This window comes from Carassius carassius, chromosome 6 (assembly GCF_963082965.1).
Source record: "Carassius carassius chromosome 6, fCarCar2.1, whole genome shotgun sequence".
NCBI classification, from domain to species: domain Eukaryota; kingdom Metazoa; phylum Chordata; class Actinopteri; order Cypriniformes; family Cyprinidae; genus Carassius; species Carassius carassius.
In genome coordinates this window covers 35,166,460-35,190,242 of record NC_081760.1, presented here as the reverse complement: position 1 = coordinate 35,190,242, position 23,783 = coordinate 35,166,460, and the positions used below count along the sequence as shown (strand labels likewise).

Below are 23,783 nucleotides of genomic sequence, written 5' to 3'. Positions count from 1 at the left end.
GTTGACATCCAGAATTATTCGACAAATTATGTGAATAAAGATGTCCAATTTTGCCACAATCTAAACATTCGTAAACATCCAGATTTAATGATTGAAAATATGTTAAAGGCCGGCCACTGTGGCCTGCCCACTATAATCAAAAGGCTGTTAAAAAAAACAACCATCATCATTGTTATAACATTTCCAGAGTCCCTCAGTCCAATTTCCTAAAGTCTTTCATTCCAGATTAAGGTCCTTAAACACTGCGCAGCCTGTATGGCTTTTAAGTTTTTCTTATAGAACTCAATACTCAAAATATATTTTCATTTCATGTTTAAATCTTTAAAAAAAGGGCTGCATAAAATTTACATTTGTGAATACATTTAGCTAACAGAATTTTTTCAGATTTAAAAATTATCAATTTTCTTTTTACATTCATGAAAACATTTAAATTCAAAGTTAGGATTCACATAATATTTTATAAAAATTTACAAAATGTACCACCAAAATATCCACGTGAAAGACAGTTCCAAAATAAACAAGCTTCTCCTTTGGTGTGCACCTCCAAAAATGAGTAACCCTAATTCGTGTCAAGGTGACGGAGGCCAAGAACATGGTCAACTGGTCCTGTGTTGATCAGCTGTGTGGAGTAGTCACTGAATTTGCAAAAAAACACTACAATATGCAGTAACATTTTGAAATTAGATCTTCAAAATCAGACTTATCATATATCACTCCGAAACGGTCACAACACTGTAGGAGCGACGCCATAGTTGACGCTAGTTCCTTGTCAATATCACAATTGTATTGCATTCAACCCTCTACATAATTTTATTATTTTGGTCACCTTGCTCTTTTAAACTTAGGCAGGTCAGTCACAATGGGGAAAGCAGTGGCAGGATGACTAATGATTTTTTATGATCTGATCATCTCTGAGAGGTAGGCCTATAGGATACAGGCAGGTTGGCACAAATTGACAGATCTGGTCCCTCAAATTCAAGGCGAGGAATAAACCAAACAATAACTGATAATGTGAGTTATAACCACATGATTTTTGGGAAGTGGGAATGGTAGACGTTGACACAAATACTTCCAGTCCGACTATTATTCTAAAGTTTTTAAATTATTTATTCTAGAAAAAGTTATTTATTTATTGTATTTTTTCCATTTGTCATTGTCTTTGTTTGAGGGTGATGGGTAAATTTCCACATATTTGGCCTTAAGTTATTTTTAAAGGCCTGGGGTTCCAAAAGAGCGCTGTCCTGACCACCTTGACCCCTTCAGCAACATGGGCAAGCCCAAATATAAAATAAATTTCACCCATACTCCTACAAATGTCAATTTATTTTATAGTTTATTGTTTTGGTGTTTTTTTATGACGTGTATGCTAATTAGTAAAATTATATATTTTTAAAAGTGATAAGCATAGATGTTTTTCGGATAAGAGTGTTTTTTTTTTCCTTTCGTTTTTGTTCTTAAAAGTGTGGTGGAAAAGGCGGTTTTATTGGGTACACCTTCCGGTTTCAAGAAGATTCCCTAGATCCCATGTGAAAAATAGTTCTACCTTTATAGTGATAATAAAAAATACAAACTGTGTCAATTACTTTGATTTTTTTTTTTTACTTTTATAACATGATTTATATAATGATCAAACATGCTCGGAATACAAGTTTATCAGTTCTGTGGCGGACGGATATATGTGACTGCAGTCCGCGCAGCATGCTCCGCCGCATTCTGCACCAAGGCTTTTAGCTGTATCGTGTTACACTTGACGTCCCCATCAAGAACTTTGTAAGTATGTTATACTATTGATAATACTAATAGTGAGCGATTCCCGAAATGTTATTATAATGTTTTTATTTCGTTAGTCCCAGTTGGTTCAGCTAAGTAATTCAAGTGTTTTTTTTTCCCTCTAAATGGACGAACGTTTAAGATCGCTTAACGTTAGTCTCCGTGTCGCTGTCTCACTGTGTTGCACTTGAGTCGACGTCCCCATCAAGGAATTTGTAAGTAACATTATGTTATAATATGGTAATACTAAAAGTGAGTGTTTTTCGAAATGTTATCAAAGTTTTTTTTCGTTAGTCCCGGTTCAGCTAACGTTAAGTAATTCAATTTGTTTTCCCTATAAATGGACGCGCTAGCTACTTAAGCTAGCTCCTCGTGTCGCTGTCTCACAGTGTTGCACTTGAGTCGACGTCCCATCAAGGACTTTGTAAGTATAACATTGTTATAATAGGGTAATACCAATAGTGAGTGTTTTTCAAAATATCATAAAGTTTTTTTGGTTACACTTTATTTTGATAGTCCACTTTAGACAGTCTACTAACTAGTAACTTTTCAACTAGCAGCTACATGTCAACTAAGTTAAAGGAGAACTCCGGTCAATTCTAACATTGAGCTCATTTTTTTGTACATTTGGAGTGCTGTCAATACAGAGAACAATGACAATGCTCTGCATTGCTTAGGCACACCCAGGTCTTTGGACTGCGACAGGTCAACTAGTGGTGAGTTAAACTTTTCATTTTTAAATTTTCAAATCAGCATGCGGGTTACTAATAATGTTGATCATGACTGACTGATGTTTCTGTTCTGCATTGCTTAGGTTCACCCAGGTCTGTGGGCCGTGACAGGACAACTAGTCGTGAGTATAGCCTTTCATTGCTGAATATTGCAGGCTGGTCACTTGGACTGTTGATAAAGAATCACTGATGTTTGTTTCTGCTCTGCATTGCTTAGGTACAGCCAGGTCTACAGGCCGTGACAGGTCAACTAGTCGTGAGTATAACTTTTCATTTTTAAATTATCGAATCAGCATGCAGGTTACTAACACTTGATATTGACTGACTGATGTTTCTGTTCTGCATTGCTTAGGTTCACCCAGGTCTGTGGGCCGTGACAGGTCAACTAGTCGTGAGTATAGCCTTTCATTGCTGAATATTGCAGGCTGGTCACTAGGACTAATGATAATGAATCACTGATGTTTCTGCTCTGCATTGCTTAGGCACACCCAGGTCTTTGGACTGCGACAGGTCAACTAGTGGTGAGTTAAACTTTTCATTTTTAAATTTTCAAATCAGCATGCAGATTACTAACAATGTTGATCATGACTGACTGATGTTTCTGTTCTGCATTGCTTAGGTACAGCCAGGTCTGCGGGCCGTGACAGGACAACTAGTCGTGAGTATAGCCTTTCATTGCTGAATATTGCAGGCTGGTCACTTGGACTGTTGATAAAGAATCACTAATGTTTGTTTCTGCTCTGCATTGCTTAGGTACAGCCAGGTCTACAGGCCGTGACAGGTCAACTAGTCGTGAGTATAACTTTTCATTTTTAAATTATCGAAGCAGCATGCAGGTAACTAACAATGTTGATCATGACTGACTGATGTTTCTGTTCTGCATTGCTTAGGTTCACCCAGGTCTGTGGGCCGTGACAGGACAACTAGTCGTGAGTATAGCCTTTCATTGCTGAATATTGCAGGCTGGTCACTAGGACTAATGATAATGAATCACTGATGTTTCTGCTCTGCATTGCTTAGGCACACCCAGGTCTTTGGACTTCGACAGGTCAACTAGTGGTGAGTTAAACTTTTCATTTTTAAATTTTCAAATCAGCATGCAGGTTACTAATTGGTCATGACAAAATGATGTTTCAGTTTTGGGTTCCACAGATTCGTCCAGATCCAGGTCCAGGTCTGTGGGCCGGGACAGTTCAATTAGTTGTAAGTATAGCCAGGCACAGTTGTGTTTTATTGAATATTAAATTAGCATGGGTAATTTGCACTATTGATAATGGCTACATTTGGGTTGCACAGGTTCATCCAGGTCTGTGGGCCGGGACAATTCAAGCAGTCGTGAGTATTGCCAGTTACATTTGGCTTGTCTTATTGAATATCAAATTAGCATGAATAATACTATTCATACTGAATAACTAATGTTGGTGGTTTGGGTTTCTCAGGTGTACCCAGGTCCCAGGCTGTGGAAAGTAGGTCCATAGATGGTGAATGTCATTGGTTGTATCACTTAATGAGGCACATTGTACAAGTGTTCTAAATATATTGATCGCTTCACACACTTTTTTCTTTCCTGCTTAGGTCTTTCACATGAAAAGTCCAGTTATAATAGGGATGTGCCAACCACATTCCCCCTGTCAGAAGCGAGTAAGTACAAGAATATTTTCATGTAACACCCAGACTAATTACTTATGTATTAACATTACATTCTCTTTGTAACTGGTGAATCAGACTTCAGGTTTTCATCTTATTGCTTTGGCATTTATGACATTTAGTCTAGAACCATCTCTTAATAAAATTGTTATTTAATACAACTGATTTGTCAAATACAGGGTTAAAGTTTACCTGTTAAATAGTGTTATGTAACAAATTGAATAGTTACTCATTTTTCTAGGATTGCTAGAGAGCACACTTTTACTGAAATGCCTTGCTGTTACCAGAGAACCATGATTATAGTGAGTAATTATTATTATTTTTCTTAATTTCTCATTATTGCCAGAATTCCAAAAAATAGTGCTGACAAAGCTGGTGACTCTCACTGATGAGGTCAAAAAACTCCAGAGGAGCATGCCTAAATCTAGCATTGAGATCAGAAAGATTAACACCTTGGAAGAGTTCGAGAGGGAGGAGGCTTCTCTTCTGGATAAAAACAAATTTGAAACCTTGGTAAGAAGTTTTCAACCTCTAATGAGCTTACAATCCTATTGATTATCCTTAATAAACATAGACATTATCACATTGTGTTTTTCCACTAGAAATAAACCTTGTTACATTATTACCTTTAATTTGGTACTGTGAAGCTGCTTTGGGGCAATACGTATTGTGAAAAGCGCTATATAAATAAACCTGACTTGACTTGACTTAGTGCTGGGCGGTAAACCAGTTCATACCGAAAGCCGCTGTATATTTTCGTTACGATGTTAATTTTTAATAAACCGCCAAACTGATGTATTCAAGTACACAACGTTCGGAAGTCGGAACGTTGCACTGCGCCACACGACACTGTTTCAGACGGACCCTTTAAAATGTTGCACTTCAGCGATTGCAAGCAGTGGTGAGGGTAAACAAACGGCAGTGTTCTGGTGTTACGGATGTACACGCTGCAAGTTCGGACACTTGGGAGGTCGTGAGATATTGCACACATTCGCATCAATGCAGCCGGTACACGGCACGACTGTCCTGCACAAATTTTATCCCGAGTTGGTGGCAATCACGTGAGCTTTCACGCTAAACACAGAAACAATGTAAAATGACAGAGAACAGTAGCCATTCGGAATCCATTCCTCTCAACATAAACACTTATTAAAAGAGCGAGATTGTATGTGTGATAGTGTATGTAATATTAATGCAAATTGTAACTTCACTAAGTCACTTGTTTTATATTTCCTTTTTAGATTTACTTGAATACTGTGTAATGTACCTGTATTGCAAGTTGTTCTATTTTTTTGTATTGGTTTTTTATAAAAAATAAAAAAGAAGTGAAATTTGAAAAGTTAAAGTTCTGAATTTTGACTACAATTGTCTTTGCATTCTGATTCCTCACTTCATTAGAAGCATGACTGGCTCTTATTTGTAAGCAACAGCATAATTTTCTGGGGCCATGCAAACCTGTTTTACTAGTGTGGAAATATTCTACAATATTCACTAATGACAGTAAAATAGACCATCCTAAATCAATTTACTGCAGTAATTCCTCTCTCAATGAGTAGAAAATGCATTGAACACCTGACTATGCATGAAAATAAAATAAAAAAACGTCATAAACCGGAAAACCGTCATCATAAAAAAAAAAAAAAAAAAAAAAACGTGATATAAATTTTTGGTCAAACCGCCCAGCACTAACTTGACTAATTAGGACTTGACTAATGCCAATAGGGGGCTATGCGGAACACCGAACGTTCTAACCGGAAAACAGGTCTTATTTCCACTTTTCACTTCAGTACAGAACACATCTGCAGTGGTAGGTGATGTCTTAGGTAACTGAAGTTTTGCTTATTATAATAAAATTTGTATAAACTGTAGTGTATTTCTTTTAATTAAAATGTTGGAAGTTTTTGTTTTGCCAAGCTGCAAGTCAGTCAGGGTGATATGCTTCCGAAAGATTATGCGTGCTAATTTTGTTGTAAGGAGACACACCCTGAGTCGCATTTTATGCCAGAAAATATATGCAACAGAGTAATACAGCAGAGATCTTATATATTGATACATTTCAATATCGATCCAGCAAATTCTTTCAGCTTTTTGTATTTACCTGCTGATAAAATGTTTTGGGATTTTTTTTATATTTGAGTTAAAATCTTTCAATTATTTCATGATTATACATATGATTTTTGTATGGTTTACATGTGATGTTTTTTAGGGCAGCAAACAACTGGACCCTGTTCTCATTTTTTACCATTAATATATTTTCATGTGTTTTTTTAATTATAGGTTTGTCAGCTGGCAAGAGTGGGTGGGAAAGATGTGAAGGACTGCACGCACAAAGTGATGGACAGGTATTTATTTACATATTAACTTAACAGACACAGATCCCCAATCTGTTTTCATTTGGTAGTTTGGTTTAGTTGTTGGTTTAAGTAAAGAGCAGGACTGTGCACTAGGGCTTGGCAATATGGATAGTTTTATATCTTGGTGTTTTTTGGCTAAATGGTGCTAAAAGATAAACTGTATATCATATATTTTATGAAAATGGCTAAATTTGTAAGTCAAATCCACCTTAGAGATGACATATGCACTTTTATTTAAACGGATGGTCATTAAAATAAAATGCAGTGGTTTACTTCCCTGTTTTATTCCCTACGTTGAATAAAAAAGCATTATTTCTGGTTTCCAACAACAATAACAGGAGGATTAAGAGAGGGAGAAGGAGAGACAGACAGGGGCTCACGGACAAAAGAGGGCATGAGAGGAAATTCCACCAGATTTCACTCTTTTCGGCCAGATGTCTGTTATCTTTCTTTAAAGGGACACTCCACCCATTTGCATTAAGCTTTGCATTGTTAGAAACCCAGTCATACTATTGAATGGTCGTGCAACACTCTTTCTTTTTCCCCTGAAACGGGAGAAATCCGTTATTTACCTCTTACACTTCCTCCTAAAAATGACGCAAAAATCGTCATTTTGCGTCATTGTAGGAGGAAGTGTAAGAGGTAAATAACGGATTTCTCCCCTAATTTCAAGCTCTGGTGGTAGCTAGCCTTGTAGACGGAAGAGTGATTTCTCTTATAGGCAGATATGCGCTTTCTGGATTAGTGGGAGTGGCTTGCGGAGCTGTGCAATGTGGTGCATTGTGGGAGTTGTTGTCTTTCATACAAATGCGTCCTGAAGTTATTTTTTGTCTTTCCTCGATCACGAAGGCACCAAATTAAAAATTTATTTTACATTTCGACTACATATATGACCCACTTTAAATAAAAAACAATGTTCAAATGGGTGGAATGCCCCTTTAAAATAAATTTAAGCTCTGTCGATTTATGTAAATTGCTCCTCAGATCTCTGCAGGGTAAATCCATACAGCTAGCTAGACTATCTGTCCAATCTGAGTTTTCTGTTGTACGACTAAAACAACTTTTGAACATGTATGTTACACCAAAAGAAATTTCTTCCTAAGGCTAATTTGCAGTGGCACCGTGGCTTTGCCTGGCTCCAATCCCAGAATGCCGCACCGAAAACGCATGCATACTAGAAATAGAACCGACGCTTATTTTTCACGCGATTACATGTTGTTTGAAAGTGTCTAGGTTTTGACATAAAAATGCAATACTTTTATTAAATACTTGAATAAAAGTCAGTACTTCCAAAGTTGTCTTCAAATCAAATCAGTATATTTTTATGTTTAACATGAAGTGTGCTACTGCAGTAAATCAATTGGAAACATGCGTGTGTACAGACAAGGCTAGCAGCGCAGCGTCAGACATGTTTCTGGTGTGCAAAGACATAGAAAATGCAACGCAGCCGCCACACAACAGAAACGCCAGGCTCATGCGACGCAGCCAATTTGTGTAGCCAGCCTAAGGCTGACACTGGCTAATTTATGAATCCCTATGTGCTTCTCAGCTAAGAGGTCTAATGTATGTAGAGATCTGTATGGTTATATTGTATAGTGTCTTTTCAGGCGATTTGATGAAGGTAAAAATAGTGTGGCTGTGTATAATGCCAATGCTCTATCAAAATCACTGTTTTTTTTTTTTTTTTAATTTGAAGACAATTCTGCGTGTGGTGGAATAATTGCATATTATTTTTGTCTTGGATTGGATTAGGCTCTTCACCAACCACCTAATGACACTATTTAATTTGAAGGGGAAGGGCAAAAAAGAGAAAATTGGTCTCGAAGACAAGAAATTGTTTTCAGCAATAAAAGGTAAGAATTTATATTATGGTAATTTTAAAAAAATTTGTGTGGAATGCTTAATATCAGGCTTGATGTAATTTTACTTAATTTGTTATCTATTTCATTTAATTGATTTGTTACTCAAATTTTCATCTAAGCATAATATGTATCTCTGCTGCAAGCTAAACCACAACAGTGGCGTTTGAATTGATTTATTTTACACAGGATTTCTTTGCTTTGATTGTAGATGCTGTCATGAAATGGGATGCAGCTGCCACAGAGGCCCAGATAAAGTCGGCTGCATCGGACCACCTTAAACATGCCCCTGGGAGAGTCGGGGGTGGTGCTTATAAATAAATAAATACACTGTGCTAATAGTACAAAATTTTATAGCACTTTTATTTATTACTTTACTGTTCTGACTTTTAAGTTTTATTATGTTATTGTGTTAATTTATACTTTCTGTTCTCGTTTTAAGTATTAGTGTGTTATTGTTTTAATTTATACTGCTGTTCTGGTTTTAAGTTTTACTAAATATTAGTAATAAAAATATATTTTGAAATTTAGATGATTTCTTGGAGTGATCAGTTTGGTTTACAGGAAAATGGTAAGCAGTTTATTACAATTATATTGATAAGATACAAAAATGCAAGACTAGTATATAAACTAAACAATTATTCAATTGAATATTCAATTTAATCCATATTCTTTCAAATAATTTAGGTCTATGGTCTGTCTGCAGTTTCATGACACGACAACCATTAACAATGAGTAACTGGGTTTTTCTCAGTGAGAACTAACTCACTCAATGCCACTGTTTGAAGCAAACATTTTTTTGAATTTTGATCCTTGCAAATATGTCCAGATAGGATTTCCATGTTAATACGAGTCTTTAACAGTCATCTTTGACATTTCTACAGAAAACGCATCTAATACAACTTTTATTCTGGCTGTCTAAAGATTACATATTTAGCACGTTTTTGACATCTAAATAATGTCCTAAAAAGACATCAAAAAAACTATCTTTCTGGCTCTTGTGAGGACGTCTTATGGATGTCGAAAAACTACGTCCGTGGAACGTCTTTAATTTACGTCTAAACAACGTCCAGAAAAGACGTCAAAAAAACTTTCATTCTGGCTCATGTAAGGACGTCTTCTGGATGTCTAACAACTACGTCTGTACAACGTCTTTAATTTACGTCTAAACAACGTCCAGAAAAGACGTCAAAAAACCTTTCATTCTGGCTCCTGTGAGGACGTCTTGTGGATGTCTAAGAATGACGTCGTTAGCACGTCTTTAATTGACGTCTATACAATGTCCAGAAAAGACGTCTAGTGGATATCTAAAAATGACGTCATTATCACGTCTTTAATTTACGTCTAAACAACGTCCAGAAAAGACGTCAAAAAAACTTTCATTCTGGCTCCTGTGAGGACGTTTTCTGGATGTCTAAGAATGACGTCTTTTAGACGTCTACTAGACTACTTCTTGCTCGCTGGGATATTTTAGCAACAGTTCTCACTCAGGACAGGCAGATCAGTGTCACATCATGTCTCTGAACTCGGGTGCGGAGACATTCACGCAGTTCATCACAATTCAGTACAGCTTGGGAATACAACTAAATTCATTTTTCTACAATAACGTTTTATAGTTTGACATCGAAAATTCAAACCGAGTCAGAAGAGCTTCCTCTCCGGGCAAACCCATCTCCTTTTATATAAAATAGATTTGGGAGAAGCGCCATTTTCTCTTCGATCCCATGTGCAATGAAATGCGCGAGAAGAGTTCCGGAACGATAACGCGCGCGAGCTGGAAGCTGGAAATAAACGCGCGGCCGAAAATAATGTTCTCAAAAGTGCAACGCATAACCTGTGATGCATTTATTAAGCAGCAACAGAGAAGACAAGACACGGCAGCGGTTCTATAATGCAGCATACGCACACACAGCCACGACTGATTAATTAAATGAAGGCATTTTACCTGTGTCAGGCAGTACGGAGAGTACATAATTATCTCAGAGGCGGGAAATGAATCGCGTTTTGAAGTTGAGTGGAAGTTCGCTGCACTGCAATAGCACGCCGTCCCCCTTGCGCCTACTCCATGCTGCTCTCACCGCTAACCCCGCCTCGAAGTCACAAAGTGAAAGCTCAAACTTTAGGAAGGAAAAAAACTTTTCTCTCCTACTTGTTCTCCCCCTTCACCCTTTTCCTATTAAAAAAAACTAAGTTAGGGAGTTTCTCATTATCTACAAACTTGCAAAGACTTGTGTGACAGAAAAGGTGAAATGCACAAAACTTGGGTTTATAGAATACATCCATAGCATTTAAGGCCACAGTTTTTTTAAACTAGTCAGATAAAGCATTGCCATAACTGCACACTAGTAAGCATGCAATAATACCATTTCATTTTGGCACATATTAAAATGAATTACAGATCAATATTTCGAGGTCAGTTTTGAGTAGTATTTCCCCCTTATTTCAACTCCAAATGCTTCAGTCTAAATGGAATAGACAAATTCATTAAAGTCATTAAGCCTTGGGAATCAGTGCAAATCCAATCAAATATGAAAGGGTAGTTCAATGTCATCAGGACTGACTGCATTTTTTGTCAGCATTCGGTTTGCAATACTTTTCCCCCATGCAATCTGTATTTCGATCAGTCAATGGAAGGTAAGTCCTCTCTCCCCCTCTCTCTTATTCTATGACTCATCTATAGGCTCCAGTCCTGCATCACAGTATTGCAGGGTGGTCTCCTAAACCCACATCTGTTTTGTGGCAAACCACAGCGCCCAGGCTGCCTAGCGGCACGCTCAACTATGCTTATCTTGCACCTTCTCCAGCCGTGCAACTCTGCTGTGCCACTGCTGTCAAACTTTAAGAGGCAGATTAGCCTGCACTTTTATTAGGGCTGCTTTTCATAGACCACTTAAGCCAACACCTCAAAAGAAATTTACTAATATGGCACAATTTAATCCAGGACTACAGGCATAATCCAGCACAAAGTTTAATCAACATCTGGGAAAACAGACCATGGAGAGTTAGTCAGAGAAAAAGGCACACAGGTTGGCATTACTACATTGAAAGGCACAAATCCAAAAACCACAGTATTCTTGCTTCCCACACACACATATCTTGCAGCCATTACTCCACAAAATAGCATGAGTTGAATGAAAAAAAAACAATTCAGCTTTCAGTGCACACATACTTTCACACACATACAAATACATGCATGCACACGCGCACACACACCCTGTTCTTTGTTAAGCAGACCCACAGTTGAGTTGCGGTTGCAGCAGCTAAGACTTCCATTAAAACTCACATAAGAGAACCATATGCAAGAGATATAGTTCATGTGTGTGGTTTTAACCCAACACAAACACACACACTTTGCTTTTTACCATTCCCTTGTGGCTGGCAGTTAAATAATCCTGATGATATTTTATGTAGATAACTCCTGCAGCTGCTTCTCCACATAAACTCTGAATTCCTCTCAACACAAACCACCATCTTACCATATGACCATGTAAACACAGCGAGATTATAAACGGGCAATGAGATTTATGATGTACATGTACACAATGTTCTCTCAAAAAAAGCTTTACTACACAGGATACGACACACATAATGAATCAAAAGCATTATAGGTTATATCTCTGCTCCATTAGAGTTTGATAGTTTGCTTAACCGATTACAGCTCATCTTATCTCAATCTGAAGTCCAACTCAGTCTGGCCTGAAAGCAGATTCATTACATCAGCCATGAGAAAGAAATCAAAGTTCAGTTTGTCATGTTACACTCAGAAAAATAAAGAAACAAATAAAACAAACAACAATAACACGGAGGTAAAGAGGAAAATGGCTGGTACCCTGTAGGATTCAGGCACTAGGAAACACTCTGAGATGCCAGAAGCTCGATGGGGACCTTCATGCACCAGATACGATTCTGTGGCCTGTAATCCAACACAAAACAGATAAAGCAAATTTAGTCATAGGGTCATACAAGGTCTTACCAAGAGCTACATCACAAAGCCTGAAACATAAGACTTTAGTGGAACATACCTCAGTCAATCACATGGTCTCTAACTCTTTTTGTTTCTCCATGTTCTATTTGTGTTCAATGCGTGAATAAACCATTATGTCAAGTAGAAAGTATAACAGACAGCACATAGGCAGAGCATTCATAGAGCTGCAGAAAGCTTAACCTTCCTCTGTTATGCCTTCCCCAGGCATGATGTGCATATGTGTTCTGTTCATTTGGATACTCCAGTAACTGCTGGTTGAGAAACAGTTTCCTCATCCCAGCTCCAAAGTGTTTTTTAATTTTTTTTTTTTTTTTTTTTTTGGAAAGAAGCAAACACTCACTCTAGATCAGTGGCTACAGGCAACTTTATCCTATGTACAGTGTATAGGATTTACTTTGAAAAATTTTGTCTCATAAATTGCTAGAAAATTTCACAAATAAATGGCAATTAACATATTGAATTAAATTAGAAATGTAAATGGTGGAAATAGTATTTTCTAGTAAAATTTACTCCAATAATTATTTGTTTAATTTACAACATGAAAAAAAATCTATTTTTATAGTGTCCACACTGAAAAAAACATTCACTTCTGAAATGACTGTACATTGTAAAGCATGAACATTCAATAATAAATAGCATAAAAACAAGCTCAAAGTATATATAACAATTTTAATTACATGTAAAGTAATATCCATATTAATATTCAACTACACTCTCATTCAACACAGATTTAGCTTGCACTGAAATTACCTTTGATGGTACTCCGATTTTAGCTCAAATTCTACAAGCTTTCCAAGTTGGTGCTGACATTTTTTATGGTGGCTGCATATTATTATAGTTATAGTATTTCAGGCAACACTGCACTTTAATGCATTAGATAAGACAAAAAAAGTTTGCTTTTGAATCACTTAGCAATAAGAGTACTGATAAATGCTTATATGTGTAAATAATAATCGTTTGATTGCAGGATTTTCTGAATGATCTTTTGTTTAAGTTTTTAAGTTTAAGTTTTACTTTATTGTCCTTTACAGGGAAATTGCCTTGGACTCAAAAGCTGCAGTAGTACACGACAACCGTAAAACAACAACAACCACAACAACAACAACATTATTAAGAGAAAAAATAAAATCCTTAAAACAACAACTTTAAAGTTACACGTTTTGAATGGAATGCATGGGTCGATGGAAGGACATTTACTGTAAATGCAAGAACAATTCTTTACGATTTAAGGTGATGCAAACCTACATCTACATTAAAAAGAAGAGAAAAGCAAAAAGAACCATTTGAAAGAGTAAAACTCAAAATTTTACAAACCACATTAGGTATTCAGTGAGCCAACCAGGATCTCATTCAACAACCATTCACCACACACACTAATAATATTCAAATATGAACAATATAATCTTTAACCACAAATAAACGTTTGAGTGCATAAATACATTTCAACATCCATTCCAGCACATACGCGCGCACACAGTTTGCTCATAATAAGTCCCAGGCATTGGCACTAGGTTCGGGCTGTGGTGAATAACAAAGCCTAATCATATCCTCCCAATGTAACATTAGCCTTCCCAATTTTCCCTCACTTTTATGGGATCTTAGCTACGGTGCGCAAAAATCTCATTCAAGCAGGAAACAATTGCTGATTGGGTTTATTAGAACATAAACATGCATTTTCATAATTAAAGAGAACGAAATGCACACATTAAAAAGCACACGTTACTCAGACAAGTTCAAGGCTCTCGATGTTCTGAGACAGAAAAGCTAAAGAGTGAAAGCTGGAAGGAGCATTTCATGCATGGGACAGCAAATAGCAGTAAGCAGGAGAGCCCTTCACTGATGTTTTCTGAAGCTCTCCAGCTGTTTTTAAATAAACCTGACTTTAAAGAACATTAACCAAAAGCCCAAACATCTAGTAAAAAGTGGCCCAATTGGAAGGTTGAAAGCACTTGCACAAATATCAAAATCCCTGACAAACTCTGTACGCTCTGGGTTGGATTTCTTTAAACGGATTTTAGGTATTGATTGACTCAAGTGTTTACTTTTGTTTAGTTTCAGGGTATTGATTACTCTCATGTTCCAGGAAATCAGCTAACCAGATTTCACCATGCGCTCTTTCCGATGGCTCCCATCACTCTGAACCGAAGCAGAAAATGGAAAACCTTCCACTGACTCATTCGATTTGTCTTAATTTGATTGACTCGATTCTCAACCCCTAAGATAAACCAGCAAATTAAAGACGTAAGCGAGGCCAGGCCGCACAATCCAGCTGAACAAACTCAACTCGACGGTATTTCTCAGTGCTGAGATCATCCGTTCATTTGTCTTGTCCACAGATGGAGAACAGAAGTCTACGTTGGCGCCTGGAGGAACTCTGAATTTCACTATTATCCTTATTTCGAAAGGAGGAACCTTCAGACTCATCTTTGCCTCCAAAAGCTCCTATTTTTCTGTAGTGAGCTATTAATTATATATGGGCTGTATGCATAAGGAGCATATGCAGGGTCCATATGGCCAGCCCTCAGCCAGAATCTCAAGCCTCTTCTTAATTAACATTTTAGAGGCGAAACACACAGAGAAAAGAGGGACATTTCAAAGCAGCTCTGGGAGCCTCTGACCTAATTGGAGTCAATGGAGATGTATGTAAATGTGTTAATTACGACAAGTTTCCTCACTCTCACCGATAAATAGAGCTCTTTGTTTAAAATGTTTAATTGGTGGGAATAACAGAATCAAATGAAGGGGTTCCTCCATAGGTCCTTATGGGGGAACAGAGAGAGAGAGGTGTATATGGGTAGGAGGCATATGGCAATACGTTTGTGGTTTAGTGGAATGCACACACACACACACGCACATGCACACACACACACACACACACACACACACACACACACACACACACACACACACACACACACACACACATACACAGACACACACTTTTGTGGTTTGGAGTTTAAGAGTGAAGTCTGTAATTTCAGCGCCAAACAGCACTGCAAAATTAATGACTGTTTCAAACCACTTCCAAACCCTCATTGACTATTGTTCACGCAAACTGGTGGTCCCGGACCCAAACTCATGTCATTGGTTGAGCCAATGTTATTTGAAAAATAAAATAAGAAAATTTAAGGGATTCATATCCATGCAGTTGGGTGGTCAATTTTTGAGAGATAGTTCACTCAAAAATTGAAATTTGCTGTTGAAGTTATTTAAAACTGGTAAACAACATTAGAGCTCACTGACTTCCACTGTATTGACAAAAAAATAAATAATAATAATTGCTTTTTTATAAGGATTTTTGTTAATTTTATATTTTTGGGTAAACTGTCCCCACTAAGTTGTTTGCTGCCAATGGTTCTTGGACCCAAAAAACACTGACGCAACAAATAACTTTTTTTTTTTTTTTTTTTTCCTGAATAAAATTTTGTTCAACCAACAAACTACACTGAGATAGAGTGAATTGATAACTGCCAATTTAAAAACAAATGTGTGGTTACTACTTACACACAGTATTAAGCATAATCATTGATATTGTGTCAACAGAACTCTTCAAAATAATTCCAACCTCCAAAGGTTTAATTAAATCAATATTAGAATTTTTAACTTGAAACCATGCATTTATAAGTAACAGATATCCTGAATTTGATTTTAGTGTAGATATAGCCTGGGCCCCAGGCTATATCAACCCGTATTAAGGCCTTTTAAAAAACTCTTAGAAAAGTAACAGCACATTGTTCCCCAACAAACTGACTAAACGTGTAATACATGGAGTTAGCCGTTTTGAAAATTCCCAAAATATGAGCAATAGTAATAGCGCTTCTAGCCTTTTCTTATCAAAAAACCTCTTTCACACAATTTAAAAAAAGCAAAAACACAGTAATTCACGCACACAGCATTGCAATTATTTGTTCACTCCAACACAAAGAATACTCATGTATCTGCTAACTTTACACAGAACATTCCCACTCATAACACACCTGGCCTTCCTCCACACATTCAAAAACCAGCTGGCCTGAGAACAATCAGCACAGGTCCAACTGATTTTCCTTTTTCTTTGTCTTTTTTTTGTGTCCAAATGACACAGCAATTACTATTAGCACCATTGTTTTTTTTTATCATTATGATTTACTAACTGGCAATACCGAGCCAAGTCAGCATATAAACCTGACCTCTATGGCAACTGCATCAAAGAGAGACAGAGAGAGTAAAAAAAAAAAAAGAGGAGAAAAGAGGAATGAGAGAACGAGTGCTATAAAAGGATGAAGCGTCCTTTCTCTGTGTGTCTGCCAGAAGCACCTCGGGGAGAACTGTTGGAAAAATGTGATTTTTTTCACACGAGCATCTCGGAGGCAATAGCAGAAGGAGAAAGAGAGAGATGGTGAGACAGAGTGATAGAGAGAATCTGGAATGAACGAGAGGCTATTAATTATTAAAGCTCTGTTTGGGGTTTTGACATGAGTTTTCTGGCTCATGCCAAACCCAGTTTGCACCCAGCACCTCTGATCTCCACTTTAACGGCTTGTCTTCTCCATAACGTGCTTGTAAGGGCCTCTACATGTGCACCAGGTGCATGCTTTTGCTAGGAGTTTATAAGTGCATATGCATGAGCATTTGTGTGTGCAGGTGTGCAGTGGGGTTGCGGTGTTCGTCTGCACATGTTCATCACTGTTAATCAGCTGAATAAAAGTGAGTAGGTGGCTTTGCATTACGGCATCTCATGTGCCAACACACATGCCACAAACACAAAAAGTTTACACCCAGAAACAAGTTCATGCAGCTGTCCACCAATCACTGCAGGGCACTGCATCCATGGCAACCCTGGCATTGTGACAACCAGTCAATCTAGAAAAGACGGTTCTGGAATTCACAGCCTGAGCCGAGTCTCCATAACTAAGTCAGTGAGTTCAGCGAGCAGTTTGTGAGATGCTTTTAAACCACTAATTTGACTGATTTCAGCGTGTGAGGATATACTTCACACCGTCCAGATGCTTTAATCTGACTCAAGTGCTTGACCTCGCTCGTGGAGAATTAGTTTGCATTTCTTTTATTACCTAGATCTCACAGGTGTGCTTGGCTGAAGAAGATGTTCATCACATTGGAAAGATTAGTCATGATGTAAAAATGCTCGATGCAGGAAAATGTGGCGTTTCATATTCAGATCCAGCCCCTTCAGCCTGCAAAGGCCTGTCAATCTCACGTTTAAGGTCTGACTTAAAGCATAGAATTCTCCATCTAAACACAGCCTGATGTGCTTGCTGTGCAAATATTTATACAGACAAAACTACTAGAGCATGTAAATCCTAAACTAACACATAACTGGAAGTGAAGTTGCTCCTCTGAACGCATTTCAGGTTCTATCACACACCTGTGTAAGTCTAAAACTGTAGGTTTAGAGAAATTGATCACAAGTATTAATTTGATATAGTTTCAACTTTCATTATATAGAGCATAACTGGTTCAAAATATATAATGCTGTTTTTTTTTTGTTTGTTTTTTTTTTGCTGTTTGAAAACTGCTTCCTGTGCTGAAAAATCCCTTACTGAATATATTTTAAGATAACCTACCCTGCATGGCTCAAAAGATCAACCTGTGAGGTATTCAGACATGACAAGATGTGCTGCCAGCTTTCATCACATTACAATGATAGTAGTTCTCAGCAGTTGTCTTCTGGCTGATGTTTTATTTATCTATTTATCTTTTAATTTACAAATGATATTTAAACTACTGGAAGCAGGTACATCACAACACTGGCCTACATGCTAAACCCCTGAAGAAAACCTCCCATAAGAAAACCCTCAAAAACCTCTATAAGACAATCTAGAAAATACTCTTGCAAACTTATATTAATAAAAAAAATACAAATAAAACATCCATTCTGCTACAGATAGATTTACATCTCTTTAAAATCAGTTTTAATTAGGCCAGATAGCTTTGCTTTATACTGTGGAACTGTGCGTGTGGATTTAGACATTCCCTGACTACTTCAGTTTAGATGTTGCTTTTGGAGAGATAATGCCATCTGAATAAATATCAACGTTCAAGATCAAGCTAAAATTATCATTAAACTATAAAAATAAAAGAATAGAAAGATAAATACAATCAAGTCTAATGAGAATTAGTTTTTTAAATTACGTTAATTTAGATCTTGAAGACAGACCCTATTGTTTTTGTATCTCGAGGAATCATAATCATAATTATTATTAATAATAATTATATTATAATTATTATATTCCCCGCTATTTAATTTTTTTGTATTTTTTATGTTCTTAGTATTTCAAAGCTTTTTCCTAACAGCTACACAACAATGTTAGAAGCTAATAACTGCGTGTTGTATAAAAGAGGCGACAGTACAGGCTATTTTTATATTTGAGCGACAATTGTTTTGTGCTTTTTACATTTCTTAAATAGCTCTGCTTTGATGTTTGAAATCTGTTGGCTTCGATCTCTGCAAGCAGTGGGAAAGATATTGATTCTCATAGCACGTACCATTGTAGTTGAGGGGAATTTGCCAGCTCTCCTCAAAGACCCATTTTTCTTTAAACCTTCAGCGTCCAAAAAAGAGGAGAGGGAGCGGGTGCACCAGTCGGTTTCTCCGGTGATACCGGAAGAGAAAAAAGAACTCAACAAGTCGGGCTGTTTCCCGGGGCTCGTTCCGTCTGTAAAAGTAAAGCTTTCTCCGCCACTTTACGAAACGATGGATTATCGCCGTCTCCGGGCTCTGTTCCTAAACTGTTCCATTTAAAATATATTCTCCTGTTGTCATCAGCCGAGCGATGGAGCCCGGTTGAAATTCACAATTAACAAGCCCGGTTGAAATTCTCCGCGAGCGCCGGTGCGCGCAGAACTGCTTATACGAAGACGTTCTGCGTGACAGTGAGTGATTTTCTTCGTCTTTATGTCCTGAAGTCAGTTCCTGTTTACCTTGAGTGCATCTCCCTCTTTCGATACTCCGACTGTCCGCATCATAACGGGACCCCCGCTGTTCCCGGGCAGAAGAACGCGAGAGGCGTCCACGAATGCCGTTGCAGTCAGGCACCAATACGAGTAGTGCACATTGCGACGGTCTAATCCGTGGACGCACTGAAAGGATCTTATGGCTGTTGGCTGAAGCTTACTGAGGCTGTATTTAAATCACGGGAGAATAAACGTCCTCTCCCGTGAGTAGCTAAATATCGGTGGTAGCCTCAGTCGACCCGAGGCTGCATCGGGGTAACGGGTCGGGGAGGCGTCGAGCTGGTAAATTATTGATCAGCGTGTGGCGCTCCGCGGCCGGCCGGTGTGGCAGCTGGAGCCTCGGGGCATTAGTAGAGCTGTGGCGCGGATTACTGAACACCGAACCAGACTCTACACACAGGGATAGATGGGAGAAAAAATATATGGGAGAAAAAAATAAATAGAACACGACCAAAAGTGCTGCAAGTACCAGAGTCCTATCTAGCCTGCTCTAGTCTAGGCCTACTGATGATCAATGCGCGAATTATTCCCAGTGTTTGGTGGGGTTGGGGGGTGGGGGTCATTTTAGGACGACTTTCTGTCAGTAGCCTAATTTTCAAGACGCAATCAACTGAGGTTCAGCTAGTGCGGCCCAAATTGTCTTTTGATGCCCCTAGCACAGTTGTCTAATTTTCAACTATATATCTTTAAGACATTTTAAACAAACAGGGTGTACTTTTGTTATATATAAATAAACAACGTTAATAATGACAGCTTTTGTTAGTTATGTAGATGGTTGCAGTGTTTTTTTTTCAGAAGTGTACGATAACGTCTTTTTTTTTTTTTTTTACTTATTGGTTTTTGTTAATAGAAAGTTGTTTTTAAACGCTGTTGAATCGTAGGCCTACGATAACTGTGAAAATACGTAGCCGACGACAGTTCTTTTTTAATTTAAAAGACAGAAAAGACGGGGGAAGATTTCAGTAATCGTTACCTACAGCGAGTAGCCTACAGGTGTTGCTATAGACTGTATCATGAGGTATGGTCCCGCTCAGCCAGTGTCTCATGACACCCGTCAGATTCTTCTGAAACGCAACAGACATCACCAAGTGCTTATCAATAAAATAATAGAGTGCATCATCGTAACCTTCCAACAGGAAACCGTCCAACAGGTGCAGCATCGGATCACTGCTCATTTGAAATAAAATGGGGTTGCTTAGCCTGCTTTTTTTTTCTCAGAAAGGGTTTCATAGCCCCAATGGTCCAGAGTAGACCTGTTAGGCTTCAGTTGGACTTGTGCTTTAAGCAGTAGAGTTAAACTTATTTTCTACAGACCGATCAAGCCACAGAGCCAGGGATATAAGATATGTTTATAATTGTGATTGAAATTGAGATCTAGATGAACACATTTTGAACAGTTAGTCTGTAATTTCACAAATCACAGTTTCAAAAAATCTAAAGTCTTCTGCTCTTATGTGACCTTGGGCAAATTTAAGGAAACCCTGTACCGGATATGAGCGATATACATTGCATTATTAATTGAGTTTACAAATTAATTACAAAAGTGTAAATCCACTACTGTGGATTTCTAAATAATTTCCCCAAATTTTAACGACCTAATACAGAGAAATATACGGCTCTGAAAATGTTTCACTTACGATTAAAATAAAACCAGGGTCAACAATTTTTTTTACGTTAGATTTATTATTGTAAATTGTCTTTTTGATCAAATTTGTAAGAAATGATTGATCGATAGAGACAGCTTCATCTTCCACGGCAAGCAGTCAGGATATTTAAGAAATTGTATTTCTTTTTTACATGTAATATTTTTGTGTAAAAAAAATAATTGAAAGATTAAATAGGAATAATAATGCTAATGCTAATGAATAATGCTAAATAAATAACAGGTTGAATAATTTAGTTCTTGTTAATTGTTAACGATATAAGATATATCTTAATGCTTATATATGCTCTTATGGCATAATAAATAAAACAATATTAAAAAGTTCTTAAAATATTTAAATAGGCCTAGGCCTAAGCATCTCACTACTTCATTCATGATATATTTTTTTTTCGTTTTTTACCCACTACCAGATTATTCTTTAAATTGAATTAAACTGATAATTTATTTTCGTAATTTATTTCGTAATATTTTATTCAACTTGCCACTGCTCTCATTGTGCAGTAGGCTATGAAATGACAAACAAAAAGTCTTTGTAAAATAAATAACTTTTGCATTATTTTAGCACTAATAAGGCATATTATAAGAGTGATAATATATAACTAATAAGACTAGTAATTACTAATAAGGCGTATTATTAATTTATTGAGTTTATCCCTCGCTATATGCCAACACTGATTTCGTTATTTTAGCCTATAAGCAGACTGTGTTTTAAAAGATTTCTGAAGCACTTTAACGAATTTTCAAAACTAATCAACTTTTTAATGAATTTTAAGCATCATTTTAACAAAAAAAAAAAAAAAAAAAAAATCGTATTGCAAAATGGATCAAATTAGAAAGAACAATTTAATCCCCTAAATAAATCCATTATTTTGTATTTAAATGTATTTTTAAAAGTTTATACCCAAGGACAGTTAGCCTACTTAAATTTCGTGGCAATCTGTGTGTGTGTGTGTGTGTGTGTTTAATATAATACATATGATTAAAATAAAATAAAGCGTTTCAGACAAAAACGTTTTTTAAAAATGTAATCTTATTTCATAGGCCTGTCGGACAATTCTCTGCATATAGCTCCAGACATTCTAACGTAAAATGGCTCAAATACATCTCTTTGAACATTCTCAAATACAGGCCAGTATTATTTTCTCGATTTTTAACTGTGTTGGGGATTTAAATGAGGAATGGCCTAAGTCTAAATATTTACAACAATAATTATGACGCCTAGAAGTATAAAATGGACAAGCACTACTACCGAGAAGATAATTCATCCTCAGTTTTGATCATCAAACGGTTCGTTTATCACCTTGTAATCGGATTCTGTGGACCTGTTAAATGCCCGGTGTGTGAGTTTATTGCAGTGAGTGGCCGACGAGCGTCTGACAGAGCTGAAAACAAGAACTTCTCACTGCAACTTCTGTGAGAAACCTTCTCAATTGGCTCTATTTCACACGGAACAATTAGAACCAACAATAAACTACGTTTTTTAACGATCGAATAATGCGTTCCAGGTCGAGTTTGGAGCGAATTGAGCTCGCCGTTAATTGCGCTCGCACAGCGCGAGCGAGAGTAAGACCGGAGCGGGTTAAGCATCACTGAAACGACAGCTGAAGTTAATGAGAGTCTAGCGCTGCCCCGTTCACCACAGCACCTTTTAATGTGACCGCAATGCAGCGTCGGCTGAGTCATGCTGGTTTAAATCCTGGCACAAGACAAGACATCAGCTGTAATAAACTCTCAGTGCAGCGCAGGCTGCTGCAGAAGCCTGTACTCCTGACCTGAATCGACCATCAACAGTAGGCTATGTTTATATCTAAGTGGGGTCACAAAAATGTTGGTGTGCTCAGATATGAAATATGTTAACTACTATGTTAACATAAACAATCCAATAACTAACTCAATAAAGAATTTTCAAATATATATATATATATATGATGGTGTCAGGGTTGGTAAACCGTGATCTCTGGGTTTTGCACTTTGTGGGTGAAGTCTGTGTGTTACGCGTCAGCACTGATTAGTTTGTGGCGTCTCCGTTAATTGTCATCAGCAACAGCTGTCACTCATTACTCATCCCTATATATTGGCTTGTCTAGCGTCTTGTGTTTGTGAGAGCGTTGTTTCATGTTTGTGACCTGTGCTTTGCTTTCTTGTTTGTTTCTGCGTTGGATGTCCGTGTTTCCTTGGAACCCCGTCCACTCTACACAACCCACCACCAAGCAACACCACTTACCTTCGGCTCGCTTCCCCGCAGTTCCTGTGTCACCCTCTCCTGCTGCCAACTCACCTCCGCCTTCCGTATTCGTCATTCATCACCACCATCTTGGACTGTGCATTCCTCCCAGCGTTATATGTGTCCCAGTATTTTATTGTTTCATTGTTTTCATTAAATTACCTTAACCTCGCACTTGCTTCCTGCCACTCCTTCACCCCAGTCGTTACAGAACGCTCTCACCAGACATGGAAGCAGCGAGCACCACTTCACTGTCTGAATTCATTCACCACAGCGTCAACCGCATGGATCAGCAGCAGGAGAGCATCGTGAACACCGGACGGCGATCCAAGCGCTGGTGACACAGGTGTCCGAGCTCACCCAGCAGATTCATCAACTCACCTCTCCCACTGCGCCCTCCGCACCGCCTGGGCCGCCCGTCCCCCGGGAGACCTCCCAGGACCACTTCCAGCCAGAGCCGCGACTTCTGGCGCCAGAGAGTTACTCTGGTGAACCAAACTTTTGCAAGACTTTCCTTAACAAATGTTCCATGCATTTTGCATTGCAGCCCCGCACCTTCACGACAGAGGAGTCCAAGTTTGCGTTTGCTCTTACCC

The 23,783-nt window shown here is 37.8% G+C and overlaps 1 protein-coding gene across 11 annotated transcripts in view; it reads right to left on the bottom strand.

Annotated features, from left to right (window-relative positions):
* LOC132142738 (nuclear factor 1 X-type-like) overlaps window positions 1–19,107 on the bottom strand; it is a 112,157-nt gene extending 93,050 nt beyond the window's left edge. For 3 of the 11 annotated variants that reach the window (XM_059552834.1, XM_059552835.1, XM_059552842.1), the window contains exons 1-2: window positions 18,833–19,106; window positions 12,191–12,274 (exon numbers count right to left, since the gene is read on the bottom strand). In XM_059552834.1, coding sequence (XP_059408817.1) covers window positions 12,191–12,274; window positions 18,833–18,835 — 87 coding nt within the window. In that variant the 5' untranslated portion in view covers window positions 18,836–19,106. Of the gene's footprint in view, window positions 1–10,306; window positions 10,461–12,190; window positions 12,275–18,832 lie in introns of those variants that run through there. The other 8 variants (XM_059552843.1, XM_059552836.1, XM_059552837.1 and 5 more) reach the window with 5 other exon arrangements.
* Between the last annotated feature and the right edge of the window lie 4,676 nt (window positions 19,108–23,783).